We start from the raw sequence: 16296 nt of genomic DNA on the forward strand, positions 1-16296 counted from the left end.
CAGGAGCCGCGTCCCTGTGCCGGGTGAGGGGTCCCTGTATAACCCGCCCCCGCCCAGCGCCACCCCACAGGGGCCGCGTCCTGCGCCGGGCGAGGGGTCCCTGTATAACCCGCCCCCGACCCACCCCACAGGGGCCGCGTCCTGCGCCGGGCGAGGGGTCCCTATATAACCCACCCCCTGGCCCACCCCACAGGGGCCGCGTCCTGCCCCGGGCGAGGGGTCCCTGTATAACCCGCCCCCGCCCAGCCCCACCCCACAGGGGCCGCGTCCTGCGCCGGGCGAGGGGTCCCTGTATAACCCGCCCCCGACCCACCCCACAGGGGCCGCGTCCTGCGCCGGGCGAGGGGTCCCTATATAACCCACCCCCTGGCCCACCCCACAGGGGCCGCGTCCTGCCCCGGGCGAGGGGTCCCTGTATAACCCGCCCCCGACCCACCCCACAGGGGCCGCGTCCTGCGCCGGGCGAGGGGTCCCTGTATAACCCGCCCCCCACCCGAGGGGCCGCGTCTTTGAAATCTCAGCTGTTCTGGGCCGCAGGGCTAGTTCCCTGCGCGGTAATTTCAGACGGGGGCTGGCGCGGGAGTCGCAGCACCCGGGGTTCGCCGCCAGGGGGCGCTCACGCCGCGGGTGGGGGAGGGGCGCAGACTCCATTGCTGGCTCAGACCCCCCCCCCCCCGGGGGAATCGGGCCTGGCACGCGGGGGCGACCCTTGGGTGCCCACACTGGGCCTGGGGTGCGTCCCCAGGGGACTCGGAGGGCTAGAGGTGGGGGGCTGGACAGGATGCAGGGGGTGCAGTGAGGGGCTGGGTGCAATCAGTGGGGGTTTAGGGGGGCTAGGGGATGGAGTGGGGGGCTGGGGGTGCAGTGAGTGGGTTTGCAGTGGAGTTGGAGGGTGGGGGTACAGTGGGATTGGGGGGCTGGATGTGGTGCAGGGGGACTAGGAAATAAAGTGGGGAGCTGGGGATACAGTCAGTGGGGGTACAGGGTTGGAGTGCAGCAGGGGACTGGGGGGTGCAGTCAGAGGGGGTGCAGGAAGGTTTGGGGGCTGGGCGATGTAGTGGGGGGCTGGGGGTGGTTCAGGGGGCTCCGGGGCAGGGGAAGCTGGGGGGCAGTGGGGTGCAGTCAGGGAGCAGTGCGGGGAAGCTGGGGTGTGCAGTCAGAAGTGGGTGCAAGGGGGAGGTTCAGAGGGTTGGGGGTGCAGGGGTCTGGGGCGGTGCAGGGAGGTTGGGGTGGTGCAGGGGGGTGGGGGATGTTGCGGGTGCTGGGGCAGTGCGGGAATCTGGGGGAGCTGGGGACGGTGCGGGGAGCAGTGGGGAACTGGGGGTGCAGTCAGAGCGTGGTGCGGGGGGGTGGGAGATGTTGGGGGCGGTGCCAGGCGGCTGGGGGCGCAGTGGGGGGACTGGGGGCGGTGCGGGAAGCTGGGGGGAGCACTCATAGAGGGGATCTGGGGTGCAGGGGGGCTGGGGGCACAGGGGGGAGCTGGGGTGCAGGGGGATGTTGGGGGCGGTGCAGGGGGCACAGTGTGGGAGCTGGGGAGCAGGGGACGCAGTGTGGGAGCTGGGGTGCAGGGGGGCTGGGGGATGTTGGGGGCGGTGCAGGGGGTGCAGTGTGGGAACTGGGGTGCAGGGGGAGCTGGGGTGCAGGGGGGCTGGGGGATGTTGGGGGCGGTGCAGGGGGCACAGTGTGGGAGCTGGGGTGCAGGGGGGCTGGGGGATGTTGGGGGCGGTGCAGGGGGCGCAGTGTGGGAGCTGGGGTGCAGGGGAGCTGGGGGATGTTGGGGGCGGTGCAGGGGGCGCAGTGTGGGAGCTGGGGTGCAGGGGGGCTGGGGGATGTTGGGGGCGGTGCAGGGGGTGCAGTGTGGGAGCTGGGGTGCAGGGGGAGCTGGGGTGCAGGGGGGCTGGGGGATGTTGGGGGCGATGCAGGGGGCGCAGTGTGGGAGCTGGGGTGCAGGGGGGCTGGGGGATGTTGGGGGCGGTGCAGGGGGCACAGTGTGGGAGCTGGGGTGCAGGGGGGCTGGGGGATGTTGGGGGCGGTGCAGGCGGCGCAGTGTGGGAGCTGGGGTGCAGGGGGATGTTGGGGGCGGTGCAGGGGCACAGTGTGGGAGCTGGGGTGCAGGGGGGCTGGAGGGTGTTGGGGGCAGTTCAGGGGGGTTGGGGGTGGTTCAGGGGGGTGGGGATGTTGTGGATGGTGGGGCAGTGCGGGGAGCAGTGGGGGGTGCACTCAGGGGGCGGGGCGGGGAGCAGTGGGGAACTGGGGGGGTGCAGTCAGAGCGTGGTGCGGGGGGGGTGGGGGATATTGGGGGCGGTGCCGGGCGGCTGGGGGCGCAGTGGGGGGACTGGGGGCGGTGCGGGAAGCTGTGGGGAGCACTCAGAGAGGGAGCTGGGGGCGCAGGGGGGAGCTGGGGTGCAAGGGGACTGGGGGTGCAAGGGGCGCAGTGTGGGACGTTGGGGGCGGTGCAGGGGGCGCAGGGGGGCTGGGGGATGTTGGGGGGAGCTGGGGCGCAGTGTGGGATGTTGGGGGCGGTGCAGGGGGGGCGGTGGGGGGGGTCCCGGTCTCTCGTGGCCGGGGCAGGAAGCGCTGCACGGAGCCGGGGGGGGGGAGCCCGGAAAAGGCAGCGGCTTCCTGCTCCCGCCCCCCCGGCCTGGTCCCGCCGCCGGAGCCGAGCGCAGCGGAGCGGCCTGACCGGTCCCGGTCCGGTCCGGTGCGGAGCTAGCGGCGGGTGAGACCCGCCCCGGGGGGGAGGGGGCGCGGAGCGGAAGTGGCGTTTCCGGTGGGAATACCCCGGACTCGCGTCGCGCCCCCTCCCGGAAGGTGGCCGGGAGGCGGCTGGGGGGGTTCGGGAGGCGCCCTGGGGGGCGGGGCGCTGGGGGGCAGGGGTGGTTCTCGGGGACTGTGAGGGGGGGCGCCCCCGGACCCCCCCCGTTCTCTAGCCTGGGGGCTGTGAGGGCTCTGGGGGCCCAGGGGGGCTGGATCTGAGATGCCCCCCCCCGAGGGGAAGGGCCCCGTGTCCACCCCCCGCAGGCCAGTCCTGACCCCCCTTCCAGAGGTGGCGCCCCCTAGCGGGGGAATCCCCCTCCCCCCCCCCGCTGCCGGGGACGTGCTCTGTGCCCCACGGGGCGGGGCCATAGACCCTGCATGGGGGGGGGGGGGGGGATGTTTGCGAGGGTGCCCCCTGTGGGGACAGATGGAGAGGGGGTACCGGGGGGGTCGGGGCCAGGTTATGCCCAACTGTCCTCCCCCCCCCCCCCCCCCCCGATTCCTGCCATGTCTGGAATTGGTGAAATATTTCACTGGACTTTACCCGCCATCTCTGACCCACCCCCCGGGACAGGCGGGGCCCAGGGGGCCCATCCCCCCCGCATCCCGCGGACACAGAGACCCCTCCCCCACCCACCACCTGTGAGGAACAGCCCGAGCGATCCCGGGTCGGCAGTGAGGGGCATCGGCAGAGCGGGGGGTAGCAGGGACTGCGGGTCGGGAGTGGGGGGCACCGGCAGAGCGGGGGGTGGGAGTAGCAGGGACTGCGGGTCTGGATTGGGGGGCATCGGCAGAGAGGTGGGGTGGGTAGCAGGGACTGCGGGTCGGGAGTGGGGGGCACCGGCAGAGCGGGGAGTGGGAGTAGCAGGGACTGCGGGTCTGGATTGGGGGGCATCGGCAGAGAGGTGGGGTGGGTAGCAGGGGCTGCGGGTTGGGAGTGGGGGGCACCGGCAGAGCGGGGGGTGGGGGTAGCAGGGGCTGCGGGTCGGGAGTGGGGGGCACCGGCAGAGCGGGTGGTGGGGGTAGCAGGGGCTGCGGGTCGGGAGTGGGGGGCACCGGCAGAGCGGGGGGTGGGGGTAGCAGGGGCTGCGGGTCGGGAGTGGGGGGCACCGGCAGAGCGGGGGGTGGGGGTAGCAGGGGCTGCGGGTCGGGAGTGGGGGGCACCGGCAGAGCAGGGGAGTGGGGGTAGCAGGGGCTGCGGGTCGGGAGTGGGGGGCACCGGCAGAGCAGGGGAGTGGGGGTAGCAGGGGCTGCGGGTCGGGAGTGGGGGGCACCGGCAGAGCGGGGGGTGGGGGTAGCAGGGGCTGCGGGTCGGGAGTGGGGGGCACCGGCAGAGCAGGGGAGTGGGGGTAGCAGGGGCTGCGGGTCGGGAGTGGGGGGCACCGGCAGAGCAGGGGAGTGGGGGTAGCAGGGGCTGCGGGTCGGGAGTGGGGGGCACCGGCAGAGCGGGGGGTGGGGGTAGCAGGGGCTGCGGGTCGGGAGTGGGGAGCACCGGCAGAGCGGGGGGTGGGAGTAGCAGGGGGTGCGGGTCGGGAGTGGGGGGCACCGGCAGAGCGGGGGGTGGGGGTAGCAGGGGCTGCGGGTCGGGGCCCGGCTAGTGGCTGGCACCAGGGGGTTGTGGGTCGGTCGGGCCGGGGGGGATGTGGCCGGGCTCATCACTTCCTGCAGGAAGCCGAGGCTCCGAGTCTCTCGCTGTAAATAATCGGGGGCCCTGGCTCTCTGTTACAGCGCAGCGGAGCCGCCTTTCCGGTTGAGGGAGGGGCGCGCAGAGGAACCCAGGTATCCGGGCCCTGCAGCCCCCGGGGAGGGGGGATTTGCTGCTTGTAACCACATCTCGGCATCGCCTGGAGGCAGGTACCAGATGGGGAGGCTGGGGGGCTGCTGTTCCCCGCCCCTCCCGTGCACCCCGATCCTTACCTCCCCATCCCCCTCCTTCCCGACTTGCTGCCCCCAGCTCCCCCCAGCTCCCCCCACCTGCTGCTCCCTCTGCCCCCCGCTCAGCTGACATTTTCTAGCAGCCGAGGGGTCCAATTTCCACCCCCCCAAGAGAGAAGAGGGGATGAAATTACCCCCCACCCGGCTGCTCTTGTGCTCAGCCAGACCTGCGGAACTGACCGCCACAGGATCCGGCTGGTGCTGGGGGGGAGTCGCTATTCCGGAACCGGCCACTGGGGGGCAGTGACGCCTGGGCTAGTGCTCTGCAGGCTCCGGCAGACGCCCCCGCCCATCTCTGGGCTCCCGCCCGGTCCCGGGGGTGTGGCGTGAGTCAAGCTGGCAGCCGGGAGCCCCCCCGCCCGGCCAGGGATCTGAGCCTCTTTGTGCCACACAGACCCTGTATTCATCATGCGCTCACCTCCAGCTCGCGCTGGAATGTCGGGCCAGGCGAGGAGCGTGTGGTGTGCAGGAGACACAGGGAGCGCTCGGCCCCCGCTGCTCCCCACAGCCCCCCCACACCCAGCCCCCCAGTACAGCCAAACACCCCAGTACACCCCAACACCCCCAAGCACGCGCAGCCCCTCACACTCAGCCCCCCCAGTACACCCCAACACCCCCAAGCATGCGCAGCCCCACACACCCAGCCCCCCCAGTACAGCCAAACATCCCAGTACACCCAAACACCCCCCAAGCACGCACAGCCCCCCACACTCAGCCCCCCCAGTACACCCAAATCCCCCAGTACACCTAAACACCCCCAAGCACGCGCAGCCCCCCACACCCAGTACACCCAAACACCCCCCAAGCACACGCAGCCCCCCCACACCCAGCCCCCCCAGTACACCCAAATCCCGAGTACACCCAAACACCCCCAAGCACGCGCAGCCCCCAGTACACCCAACCCCCCCAGTACACCCAAATCCCCCAGTACACCTAAACATCCCCCAAGCACGCGCAGCCCCCCCACATCCCCTGTGGGGGGAGGGCGGTTTGTACCAGTGGGGGGTGTCCTTTCCCATGGGGGGCTGAGACAGGCTCAACTGGAGTGGGAGGCAGGGAGGGATCGGGGCCGGGGGGGGATGGGGGCAAGGAGGGATTGGGGCCAGGGGGGGCCAGGGAGGGATCGGGGGCAGGGAGGGATTGGGGCCGGGGGGGAGACAGGGAGGGATGTGGGCAGGGAGGGATCGGGGCCCGTGGGGGGCAGGGAGGGATCGGGACCGGGGGGGGACAGGGAGGGATCGGGGCTGGGGGGCAGGGAGGGATCGGGGCCGGGGAGGGATGGGGGCAGGGAGGGATCGGGGCCGGGGAGGGATGTGGGCAGGGAGGGATCGAGGCACGTGGGGGGCAGGGAGGGATCGGTGCCGGGGGTTGCTGCCTGCGCCCCTGTGACGTACCCTGGTGTTGTTGGCAGGTGGGTCCCCCCCGAGCCGGCAGCTGGGAGCCCCCCAAGGGCAGGATGGATCTGGACGAGCCGTACAACGGGGTGAGTGGTGGGGGGAGGGGAGGGGTCCCCGATACCCTATTGCTGAAGGGCCTGCTTGGCCCCAGCCCCCTCCCGCACGCAGGTCGGGGGTTAAAATTGGGGGTGGGGCTCCCCAAGGCTCTTCTCCCCTGGGCTCCTCAATCCCTCCCCCTTTCTGTTCCCCCTGGTGCCCTCTCTGGGCCCCTGCCCCTCCCCCATGGGGCCCATCCCACCCTCTCTCTCTGCCCCCAGGGCCCGGCACCAGGCGCCCACAGTGGGTCCAGCGTGGCAATCATCGGGGCTGAGGACGAGGATTTTGAGAACGACATCGAGCCGGTGAGGGGGGGCCTGGGAGATGGGGGGTCCCAGGGGTGGGGCCATGGGGGCTGTGTCATTGGGGAGTGGGGTGGGGATGAGGGAGTGGGGGATGGGGCGTGTGGAGGGACAGGGGTGTAGGGGAGGGGATGGGGCATGGGGGGGATTGGGGGTGTGTGGCAGTGGGGGAGGGGTTGTGTGGAGGGACAGGGGTGTAGGGGAGGGGATGGGGGCACGGGGGAGGGATTTGGGGTGTGGTGGGGGATGGAGGAGGGGATGGGGGCATAGGGGACTGGGGGAGGGTGTGTGGGGGAGGGGATGAGGGAGTGGGGAAGGGGGTGTGGGGGGACGGGGGCCTAGGGGAGGGGACCGGGGGAGGGGGGAGGGTGTGTGTGGGAGGGGATGAGGGAGTGGGGAAGGGAGTTTGGGGGGGATGGGGGCCTAGGGGAGGGGACCGGGGGACTGGGGGAGGGTGTGTGTGGGAGGGGATGAGGGAGTGGGGAAGGAGGTGTGGGGGGGAGGGGACCGGGGGGCAGGGCTCAGCGGGGGGCTCATTCCCAGGCCGTCCCCCCCCAGACGCCGGAGGACCACAGCAGCGTGTTCCAGAGCATGGTGGTGGTGAAGTCGCACCCGGCCTATCTCATGGCCTTTCTCCAGCACGTGGTTCTGCAGTTCGACTCCTGCCCCGTGGTGAGCGCAGGGGGGGGTCGGGGGGGGAAGCTCTCGCACAGCGGCTGCGGGGGGGCGGGGGCGAACCCTCCCCAGGGGAGAGGGGCAGAGATGGTGGGGGCATCAGCTCCCTAGACCTGGTGGGATGTTTGAGGCCCCCCCCCCCGGCTGGAGGTCAAAGGTCACTGACCTCAGGCTGGGGGGTACCTGGCAGCGGGGGAGGGGCAGCGGGGGAGGCAGGCTGGGGGGTACCTGGCAGCGGGGGAGGCAGGCTGGGGGGTACCTGGCAGCGGGGGAGGCAGGCTGGGGGGTACCTGGCAGCGGGGGAGGGGCAGCGGGGGAGGCAGGCTGGGGGGTACCTGGCAGCGGGGGAGGGGCAGCGGGGAGGCAGGCTGAGACTTGGCCACCCCCTCGGCTCCCAGGTGCCCCCTGTTCTGACCCCCCCAATCCCTCCAGCTCTGCTACCTGCACGTGGAGCTGATCCGCAAGGCGAGCCCCAAGGAGGGCAAGAAACTCTTCCTGGATTTCTACCACACGTTCCTGGATAAGGCGGGGGTGAGAACCCCCCATGACCTCCCCACTCCCCAGAATGACCCCCCCCGTCCCTGTGGAATGAGCCCTACCCCCCCCACACTATTCCTTCTCCCAAGGGTGACCGAGCCATCCCAAGGAACCCGTCCCCCACCCAAGCCATCACCCCCCCATGACTTCATTGGGGCCCCCTATGGGGACATCAGACATACGACCCCCACACCCAGATCTCATTCACCATCCCCCCCAGCTGCAGTTCTCAGGCCCCGGGTCCCCTTGGTTCCCCCCCTGGGGAAATCGACCCTTTGTTCTAATCCCCCCCCCTCTCTCTCCAGCTCCTGCGTGTCCACATCCCAGCCCAGGTGCAGTTTGAACTGGGTGAGTGTCGCACTCGGAGCTTGGGGTGAATGGAGATAACCCGCCTCCCAGCCCCCCCCGATTCCCTCGGGCCAGATGGGGCAGTGGAGATCCTGAACCCCATTGCTTCCTCAGGGTCCCCTGCTGGGCTCACCAACCGCCCCTGTAGATGCAGCTGCCTCTGGGGTGGGACCCGGCAGCTGTTTACAGCAGCTTAGACCAGGGAACAAGGAGAATCCAGGAGATGGACTAGCAGGGTCTGCAGGTTGGGGGTGAGGGGCACCGGCAGAGCTGGGGGGGGGCAGGGCTGGGCTAGCAAGGTCTGCGGGTCGGGAGTGAGGGGCACCGGCAGAGCTGGGGGGGGGTGGGCTGGCAGGGGCTGCGGGTCGGGAGTGAGGGGCACCGGCAGGGCTGGGGGGGGCACGGTTGGGCTGGCAGGGGCTGCGGGTCGGGAGTGGGGGGCACCGGCGGAGCTGGGGGGGGCAGGGTTGGGCTGGCAGGGGCTGCGGGTCGGGAGTGGGGGGCACCGGCGGAGCTGGGGGGGGCAGGGTTGGGCTGGCAGGGGCTGCGGGTCGGGAGTGGGGGGCACCGGCAGGGCTGGGGGGGGGCTGGCAGAGCTGGGGCGCGGCCGTGGGAAAGGCCGGATGTGGCGGGGGGGGGGGGGCAGACCCTGCCGAGCTGGCACAGGGAGCCACCTGGTGGCCGTCGCGCAGCACTGCAGCCGGATGGGCTGAACCCCCCCCCCCCCCCGGTTCGGGAGGGGGGGGGAGTGTTACTGGACTGTCGGCGTGGGGGATGGGAGAGCAGGGGGTACCTGAGCCAGGAGGGGGGTGGGGCCAGGTGACACTGGACAAAGGGAGAGGGGGAGAAGAAGGGGAGAGGGGAGAAGGAGGGAGAGAGCCGGCTGGAGGGTTTTGGGTTTCAGTTTGGGGCTGGCTGGGGTAACGAAGGGAACCCCCAGGACTGGGGTCTAAGCTCCCTGCCCCCCAGAGGGACCTGGCAGAGGGGTCCTGGTTGTACCTACAAGCCCTGCTTGGACTGTGTCCCTGTTGGCTAATAAACCTTCCGTGTTACTGGCTGGCTGAGAGTCCCGGGGAATCGCAGGAAGTGGGGCTGCAGGGCCCTGACTCCCCCACACCCCGTGACTCCCCCCCCCCCCACCTGATCTCCTAGGAAAGCCCCAGATTTTACTGGGCTGAAGCTGCTGCTCAGAACCAGGATTCACCTTCACTTCCTGTCCCAAACGGCCACAGAGCTGGGTCCCAGTCCCCACCCCAGAGGGGCCACGTCCCAGCCCCGGGCGAGGGGTCCCCATATATCCAGCCCCGCCCCTGCTTTGTGTGTGGAGATCATGAAATCATTTAGAAGCCAGGCTGGGGAGGGGGATGCGGATTCGGTGGAGGGTGGCTGGGGGCAGGTCCCGTGTGGGGCTGTAGCCAGGGGAGCTGGGGAAAGGCCGGGTCCTGGGGGGCTTTGGGAGTCTCCTCCTCCAAATACAGAACCGGGATCCTTCACTGGGTGCCAGAAAAGAGTCTCAATCCCTGGCTGAGGGCACTGCTGGGGGGAGCTCGCAGCACCAGGGTCCCTGGCTGGAGGCACTGCTGGTGGGAGCTCGCAGCACCAGGGTCCCAGCTGAGGGCACTGCTGGGGGGAGCTCGCAGCACCAGGGTCCTTGGCTGGAGGCACTGCTGTGGGGAAGCTCGCAGCACCAGGGTCCCAGCTGAGGGCACTGCTGGGGGGAGCTCGCAGCACCAGGGTCCCGGCTCAGGGCACTGCTGGTGGGAGCTCGCAGCACCAGGGTCCCAGCTGAGGGCACTGCTGGGGGGAGCTCGCAGCACCAGGGTCCCTGGCTGGAGGCACTGCTGTGGGGAAGCTCGCAGCGCCCTGTTCTTTTCCCACAGACCGGAGCCGCCCGGAGCTGCTCCCGGATGAGACCCTGCGCCAGTTCCTGAACGACATCCAGAACTGCCAGGAGCCCGAGATCTCCCGGCAGCTGGAGGATTTCAGGTGGGTCCTGCCGGGGGCTCCCATGTGGGGGGTGAACAGGGAGTGGGTGAGGTAACGGGGGTGGGGTACTGTGGTGGTGGGTGCGGGGTTGGGGGGGTGGGGAGGGTGCAGTGGGGGCGGCATTGGGGGGGCTGGGTGGTGTGGTTGGGGGTGCTGGGCAGCCGTGGGGGGCTGGGCGGTGCGGTTGGGAGGGGCTGGGCGGCCGTGGGGGGCGGGAGCAGGGTTGGGGGGTGGGGGGTGCAGCGGGGGCGGGGTTGGGGGGGCTGGGCAGCCGTGGGGGGCTGGGCAGCCGTGGGGGGCTGGGCGGTGCGGTTGGGAGGGTCTGTGCGGTTGGGGGGCGGGGGCGGGGTTGGGGGGGCTGGGTGGTGTGGTTGGGAGGGGCTGTGCGGTTGGGGGGCGGGGTGGTGCGGTTGGGAGGGGCTGGGTGGCGTGGTTGAGGCTGGGCGGCCGTGGGGGGCAGGGTTGGAGGGGCTGGGCAGTGCGGTTGGGGGGGATAGGTGGCCGTGGGGGGCGGGGGCGGGGGTGGGGGGTGCAGCGGGGGCAGGGTTGGGAGGGGCTGTGCGGTTGGGGTGGCGGGGCGGGATTGGGGGAGCTGGTCGGTGCGGTTGGGAGGGGCTGTGCGGCCGTGGAGGGCGGGGGCGGGGTTGGGGGGGCTGGGCGGCCGTGGGGGGTGGGGCGAGGTTGGGGGGGCTGGGTGGTGTGGTTGGGGGGGCTGGGCGGCTGTGGGGGGCGGGGCGGGGTTGGGGGGTGGGGGGTGCAGCAGGGGCGGGGTTGGGGGTGCTGGGCGGTGTGGTTGGGGGGGCTGGGTGGTGTGGTTGGGGGGGCTGGGCGGCTGTGGGGGGCGGGGCAGGGTTGGGGGGTGCAGCGGGGGCGGGGTTGGGAGGGGCTGTGCGGCGCGGTTGGGGGGCTGGGCAGCTGTGGGGGCGGGGGCGGGGTTGGGGAGTGGGGGGTGCAGCGGGGGCGGGGTTGGGGGGCTGGGCGGTTGGGGGGGCGGGGTGGGGTTGGGGGGGCTGGTCGGTGCGGTTGGGAGGGGCTGTGCGGTTGGAGGGCTCTGCGGCGCAGTTGGGAGGGGCTGGGCGGCCGTGGAGGGCGGGGGCGGGGTTGGGGGGCTGGGCGGCCGTGGGGGGCGGTGGCGGGGGTGGGGGTGCAGCGGGGGCGGGGTTGGGGGGGCTGGGCGGGGCGGTTGGGGGGTGGGTAGTGCAGCGGGGGCGGGGTTGGGGGGCTGGGTGGCACGGTTGGGGGGGCTGGGCAGCCGTGGGGGTGGGGGGTGCAGCGGGGGCGGGGTTGGGGGCGCTGGGCGGCACGGTTGGGGGGGCTGGGCGGCCGTGGGGGGCGGGGCGGGGTTGGGGGTTGGGGGGTGCAGCGGGGGCAGGGTTGGGAGGGGCTGTGCGGCGCGGTTGGGGGGCTGGGCAGCTGTGGGGGCGGGGGTGGGGGGTGCAGCGGGGGCGGGGTTGGGGGGCTGGGCGGTGCGGTTGGGGGGGCTGGGCGGCCGTGGGGGGCGGGGCGGGGTTGGGGGTGGGGGGTGCAGCGGGGGCGGGGTTGGGGGTGCTGGGCGGTGCGGTTGGGGGGGCTGGGTGGCTGTGGGGGTGGGGCGAGGTTGGGGGGGCTGGGTGGTGCGGTTGGAGGGGCTGGGCGGCCGTGGGGGGCGGGGCGGGGTTGGGGGGTGGGGGGTGCAGCGGGGGCGGGGTTGGGAGGGGCTGTGCGGCGCGGTTGGGGGGCTGGGCAGCTGTGGGGGCGGGGGTGGGGTTGGGGGGTGGGGGGTGCAGCGGGGGCGGGGTTGAGGGGCTGGTCGGTGCGGTTGGGAGGGGCTGGGCGGCCGTGGGGGGTGGGGGCGGGGTTGGGGGGCTGGGCGGCTGTGGGGGGCGGGGGTGGGGGGTACAGCGGGGGCGGGGTTGGGGGGGCTGGGCGGTGCGGTTGGGGGGGCTGGGCGGCCGTGGGGGGCAGGGTTGGGGGGCTGGGCGGTGCGGTTGGGGGGGCTGGGCGGCCGTGGGGGGCGGGGTTGGGGGGCTGGGCGGCGCGGCGGGGTTGGATCGGGGGGGCAGGCAGGGGCCGGGGGCCTGGCTCACCGTCCCCCCCCCCGCCCCCCAGGTCGAAGCGGCTGATGGGGATGACGCCGGGCGAGCAGGAGCTCGCGGAACTGGAGTCGTATCACACGAGGGATCGTTGGATCCGGGAGGCCAAGGAGAAGCAATTGGCCGAGCTGCTGTTGGCCCGGCTGGACGAGATGCAGTGAGTGACCCCCCCGCCCCCCCTCCGCCAGCTGCCCAGGGCCCCCCAGAACATCTGGTTCGGCTGCTCCGGGCCCCCCATGTGGCTGGATGGGAACCAGCTGTTCCCCCGACCCCCGGCCTGGCCCAGACGCGCCCCTGGCCCCCTCCTGCTACCGGAACAGGCTTCCCTGCCCCATGGCCAGCCCCAGGGTCAACGCCCCATGCGGTCATGGGGGGCGGGGCAGCCAGGGAGTGCTGGGTCCCTGCTGGGGTGGGGGCGGCTTATCCGGGGCAGACGGGGGGCAGGTTATGCTGGGAGAGTGGGGGGGTTATGTGGGGGAGGCGGAGGGCAGGTTATGCAGGGAGGGCAGGGTCAGTTATCCAGGGGGGTGGGTTATGCGGGCAGACAGGGGGCAGGTTATTCTGGGAGAGTGGGGGGCTTATGTGGGGGAGGCGCGGGGCGGGTTATGCGGGGAGGGCAGGGGGTAGATATCCGGGGGGGGCGGGGGACAGTTATCCGGGGGAGATGGGGGGGCGGGTTATGCTGGGGGAGTGGGGGGGTTATGTGGGGGAGGCGGAGGGCAGGTTATGCAGGGAGGGCGGGGTCAGTTATCCAGGGGGGTGGGTTATGGGGGCAGACAGGGGGCAGGTTATTCTGGGACAGTGGGGGGCTTATGTGGGGGAGGCGCGGGGCGGGTTATGCGGGGAGGGCGGGGGGTAGATATCCGGGGGGGGCGGGGGACAGTTATCCGGGGCAGACGGGGGGCGGGTTATGCTGGGAGAGTGGGGGGGTTATGTGGGGGAGGCGGAGGGCGGGTTATGCAGGGAGGGCAGGGTCAGTTATCCAGGGGGGTGGGTTATGCGGGCAGACAGGGGGCAGGTTATTCTGGGGGAGTGGGGGGGGTTATGTGGGGGAGGCGGAGGGCAGGTTATGCAGGGAGGGCAGGGTCAGTTATCCAGGGGGGTGGGTTATGCGGGCAGACAGGGGGCAGGTTATGCTGGGGGAGTGGGGGGCTTATGTGGGGGAGGCGCGGGGCGGGTTATGCGGGGAGGGCGGGGGGTAGATATCCGGGGGGGCGGGGGACAGTTATCCGGGGGAGATGGGGGGGCGGGTTATGTGAGGAGCAGGGACTGGTTATGCTGGGGGAGTGGGGGGGTTATGCGGGGGGGGGGGGGGCTGCCCTGCACAGAGCACAGGACTCGAGGGGGGGACAGGTGTCAGGATGGGGTCTCCGGAGCCGGTAATTGACCCGGACACCTAGGTTTGTTTCCCTGTTTCTTTACAGCCCCACAATCTCCACCGACGAGGAAAAAAGGTAAAACAATGGGGGGGCATCGTGCACCCAGGTCTCTGGATGGGGGGGATGAACCCGCCCCCCCCCCCAGCAGGACGGGGGTTGTGGTGTGGGGCTGGTGGATCACAGGTTCCTCTTACCCCTTTGGTGTCTGGGCAGCGACGTCGGATTCTGCAGCTCGGCCCCCCCTGGCCCCACACTGCAGTGCCTCGGGGGGCCCTGACACCCCATGGGAAATCTGGAGCTGCCTGAACTGGGGTGTAGCCAAGTTGTCTGAGATAGAGCCCTGACCCCCCCAGAACAGCACCCTCCGCCCCCCCCCCCCCCCACTGATGTGCCCCACTCCCCCCCAGCTCCGCGATTTTCGCCGCCATCGTGACCTACATGAAGTACCTGGGGGTTAAAACCAAACTGGGCGAGAGCAAGAAATCGAAAGGGAATTTCTTCCGCAAGAAGGTGAGATGCTGGGGGTGGGGCTGGGAGCCAGGACTCCTGGGTTCTCTCTCTGGTTCTGGGAGGTGAGGGGGGGCTGGCGATTAGAGCGAGGGGTGGGGGGCTGGGAGCCAGGACTCCTGGGTTCTCTCCCCGGCTGGAGGGGGCTCACACCTGGTCCCCCCCGTGGTCCCCTGCATAGCACGGGACAGTTTGGGACCGAGCCCCAGTCCTGCTCTCTGACCCATAGACTCACCTTCCCCCCAACTCTGCAGATGTCGGGGAGCCGGAAGCCGGAGGAGCCCCCCAAGCCGCGGAAGGGTTTCAGCCTGTTGGACGCCACGCGCTGGAACCGCGGGGAGTCGCACAGTACGTGGGGGTGCCGGGGTCCCTGCCCCCACGGACCTCTCTGCACCCCCTGGCCCCGCCCCTGACACCCCCAAATCACTCCCCCTGCCGCCCCTCATGTCCTCTGACTTTCACACACCCCGGATCTGCCCTGTGCCCATGGGTCTCCCAGCCCAGATTGTCCTGCCCCGACCCCCCCGGCTCCCTGTGCGCCCCCCGGCTCCCTTTTTGACCCCCCAGCTCCCTGTGTGCCCCCCAAACTCCCCAACTGCCTGTGCATCCCCCGACCTCCCCGACTCCCTGTGTGCCCCCCAGCTCCCTTTGTGCCACCCTGACCCCCCTGGCTCCCCGTGCACCCCCAAACTTCCCAACTGCCCATGCGCCCCCTGACCTCCCCGACTCCCTGTGTGCCCTGCAGCTCCCCGGCTCCCGTGTGCCCCCAGATTTGAAGCTCTGAGCGCATCTGAAATCCCCTACTTCTGGGATGTTGTGGGGTAACTCGTCCACCCCCCACTTCTACTCTGTTCCCTCCGCCCCCCACTCTCTATGAGCCAGGCCATGCCCTGGGCCCCACTCAGCTCCCCAGGGGCTCAGGGCCCGGGGAGGGCCCTGCTGGGGTACTAGTCCCAGGGGAGCTGTGGGGCTCTGCGGGGTCCCCCCATTTCTACCCCCCCTCAGCCTGTTGCTCTCCCTCGCTCTTCTCTCTTGCAGATTCTGATTTCAGACAAAGCAAAGTCCCCGAGGGTGAAGGTACCGGCCTCCCCAGCCCCATGCATGGCCCCCCCGGGGCACCCCAGCCCGGGCCCCTGCCCCTGTAACCCCATTAACTCTCCCCACAACCAGTGTGTGTCCTTCTCACCTGGGGGGTAGGGGTCTGGGCTGCCCCCCCTAATACACTAACCCCGACACCCCAACCATCAATCACTGACCCCCCCCACCTCACCCCCCAGCGCCCCAGCATGCAGCCGCCCGCCCCCCCCCCCCCCCCCCCCGCGTCTGTGTCCAGCACCACTCGGCTGTGTGTAGAGTTCAGCTGCCTAGTGGTTAGAGATGGGGGGGGGGGCTGGGAGCCAGGACTCCTGGGTTCTCTCCTCGGCTCTGGGAGGGGAATGGGGGTTGGTAGTTAGAACGGGGGGGCTGGGAGCCAGGACTCCTGGGTTCTCTTCCCGGCTCTGGGAGGGGAGTGGGGGCTGGTGGTCAGAGCAGGGGGCTGGGCGCCAGGACTCCTGGGTTCTCTTCCCGGCTCTGGGAGGGGAGTGGGGGCTGGTGGTCAGAGCAGGGGGCTGGGAGCCAGGACTCCTGGGTTCTCTTCCCGGCTCTGGGAGGGGAGTGGGGTCTAGTGGTCAGAGCAGGGGCTCATGCTGATTTGGGGGGGTGTCTCTGAGTGCTGCCGCCCGGCAGTGACTGACCCACCCCCACGTCTCCCCCCAGCGGAGAAGGCCGTGGCCTCGGAGCGGAAGGTTCTCAAGTTGTTGGAGCGCAGCGAGAGCCGGGGCAAGGGGGCCGGGACCCCAGGGCTTGAGCCCCCCGGAGTTTCTGTGACCGTGAACCCCCCTCCGGGGGAGGGGACCGATGCGGAGCTGGGTAAGAGGTGGGGGAGGGGCTGGGGGAGGACATGGGGGAGAAGGGACTGGACATATGGGGGGGGGTTGGGGAAAGGTCCAAGGGGGGAGGGGCTACAGCATTGCGGGGGTTGCTGTTGCCCCTCCCCAGCCCCCATCTCCTGCTCTCCCCACCTTTCCCCCACAGGGTCAGAGCCCCAGTGCCCCGTGGAGCAGGGGGAGGCCCCCCCCAGCGAGCAGCCCCCCGAGGACAGTGCTGAGAACGAGAGGTGAGTCCTGGGGGTACAGGGGGGGCCACCCTGAGGTGCCTCCCCCCCACACTCCATGCTCTGCAGTCCCCTCCCTGTCTGTCTGTCTGTCCCCCTCTCTGCTCTTCACTCCTGCCCCTGCATGCCCCTCCCCCGGGGACCTCACTG

General features: G+C 71.4%; 1 protein-coding gene across 5 annotated transcripts in view; it reads left to right on the plus strand.

Annotated features, from left to right (window-relative positions):
- Nucleotides 1-2566: 2566 nt before the first annotated feature.
- Nucleotides 2567-16296, plus strand: part of ARHGEF1 (Rho guanine nucleotide exchange factor 1) — a 32213-nt gene continuing 18483 nt past the window's right edge. Inside the window, exons 1-15 of one of the 5 annotated variants that reach the window (XM_065573917.1) lie at nucleotides 2567-2719; nucleotides 4486-4611; nucleotides 6104-6175; nucleotides 6407-6490; nucleotides 7046-7159; nucleotides 7595-7693; nucleotides 8005-8047; nucleotides 9928-10033; nucleotides 12122-12262; nucleotides 13530-13559; nucleotides 13892-13994; nucleotides 14246-14339; nucleotides 15030-15068; nucleotides 15750-15902; nucleotides 16068-16149. In XM_065573917.1, the coding sequence (XP_065429989.1) occupies nucleotides 6149-6175; nucleotides 6407-6490; nucleotides 7046-7159; nucleotides 7595-7693; nucleotides 8005-8047; nucleotides 9928-10033; nucleotides 12122-12262; nucleotides 13530-13559; nucleotides 13892-13994; nucleotides 14246-14339; nucleotides 15030-15068; nucleotides 15750-15902; nucleotides 16068-16149 (1115 nt within the window). In that variant the 5' untranslated portion in view covers nucleotides 2567-2719; nucleotides 4486-4611; nucleotides 6104-6148. Of the gene's footprint in view, nucleotides 2720-3249; nucleotides 3400-4485; nucleotides 4612-6103; nucleotides 6176-6406; nucleotides 6491-7045; nucleotides 7160-7594; nucleotides 7694-8004; nucleotides 8048-9927; nucleotides 10034-12121; nucleotides 12263-13529; nucleotides 13560-13891; nucleotides 13995-14245; nucleotides 14340-15029; nucleotides 15069-15749; nucleotides 15903-16067; nucleotides 16150-16296 lie in introns of those variants that run through there. The other 4 variants (XM_065573916.1, XM_065573918.1, XM_065573913.1 and 1 more) reach the window with 4 other exon arrangements.

This window comes from Chrysemys picta, chromosome 20 (assembly GCF_011386835.1).
Source record: "Chrysemys picta bellii isolate R12L10 chromosome 20, ASM1138683v2, whole genome shotgun sequence".
In the NCBI taxonomy this organism is placed as follows: Eukaryota; Metazoa; Chordata; order Testudines; family Emydidae; genus Chrysemys; species Chrysemys picta.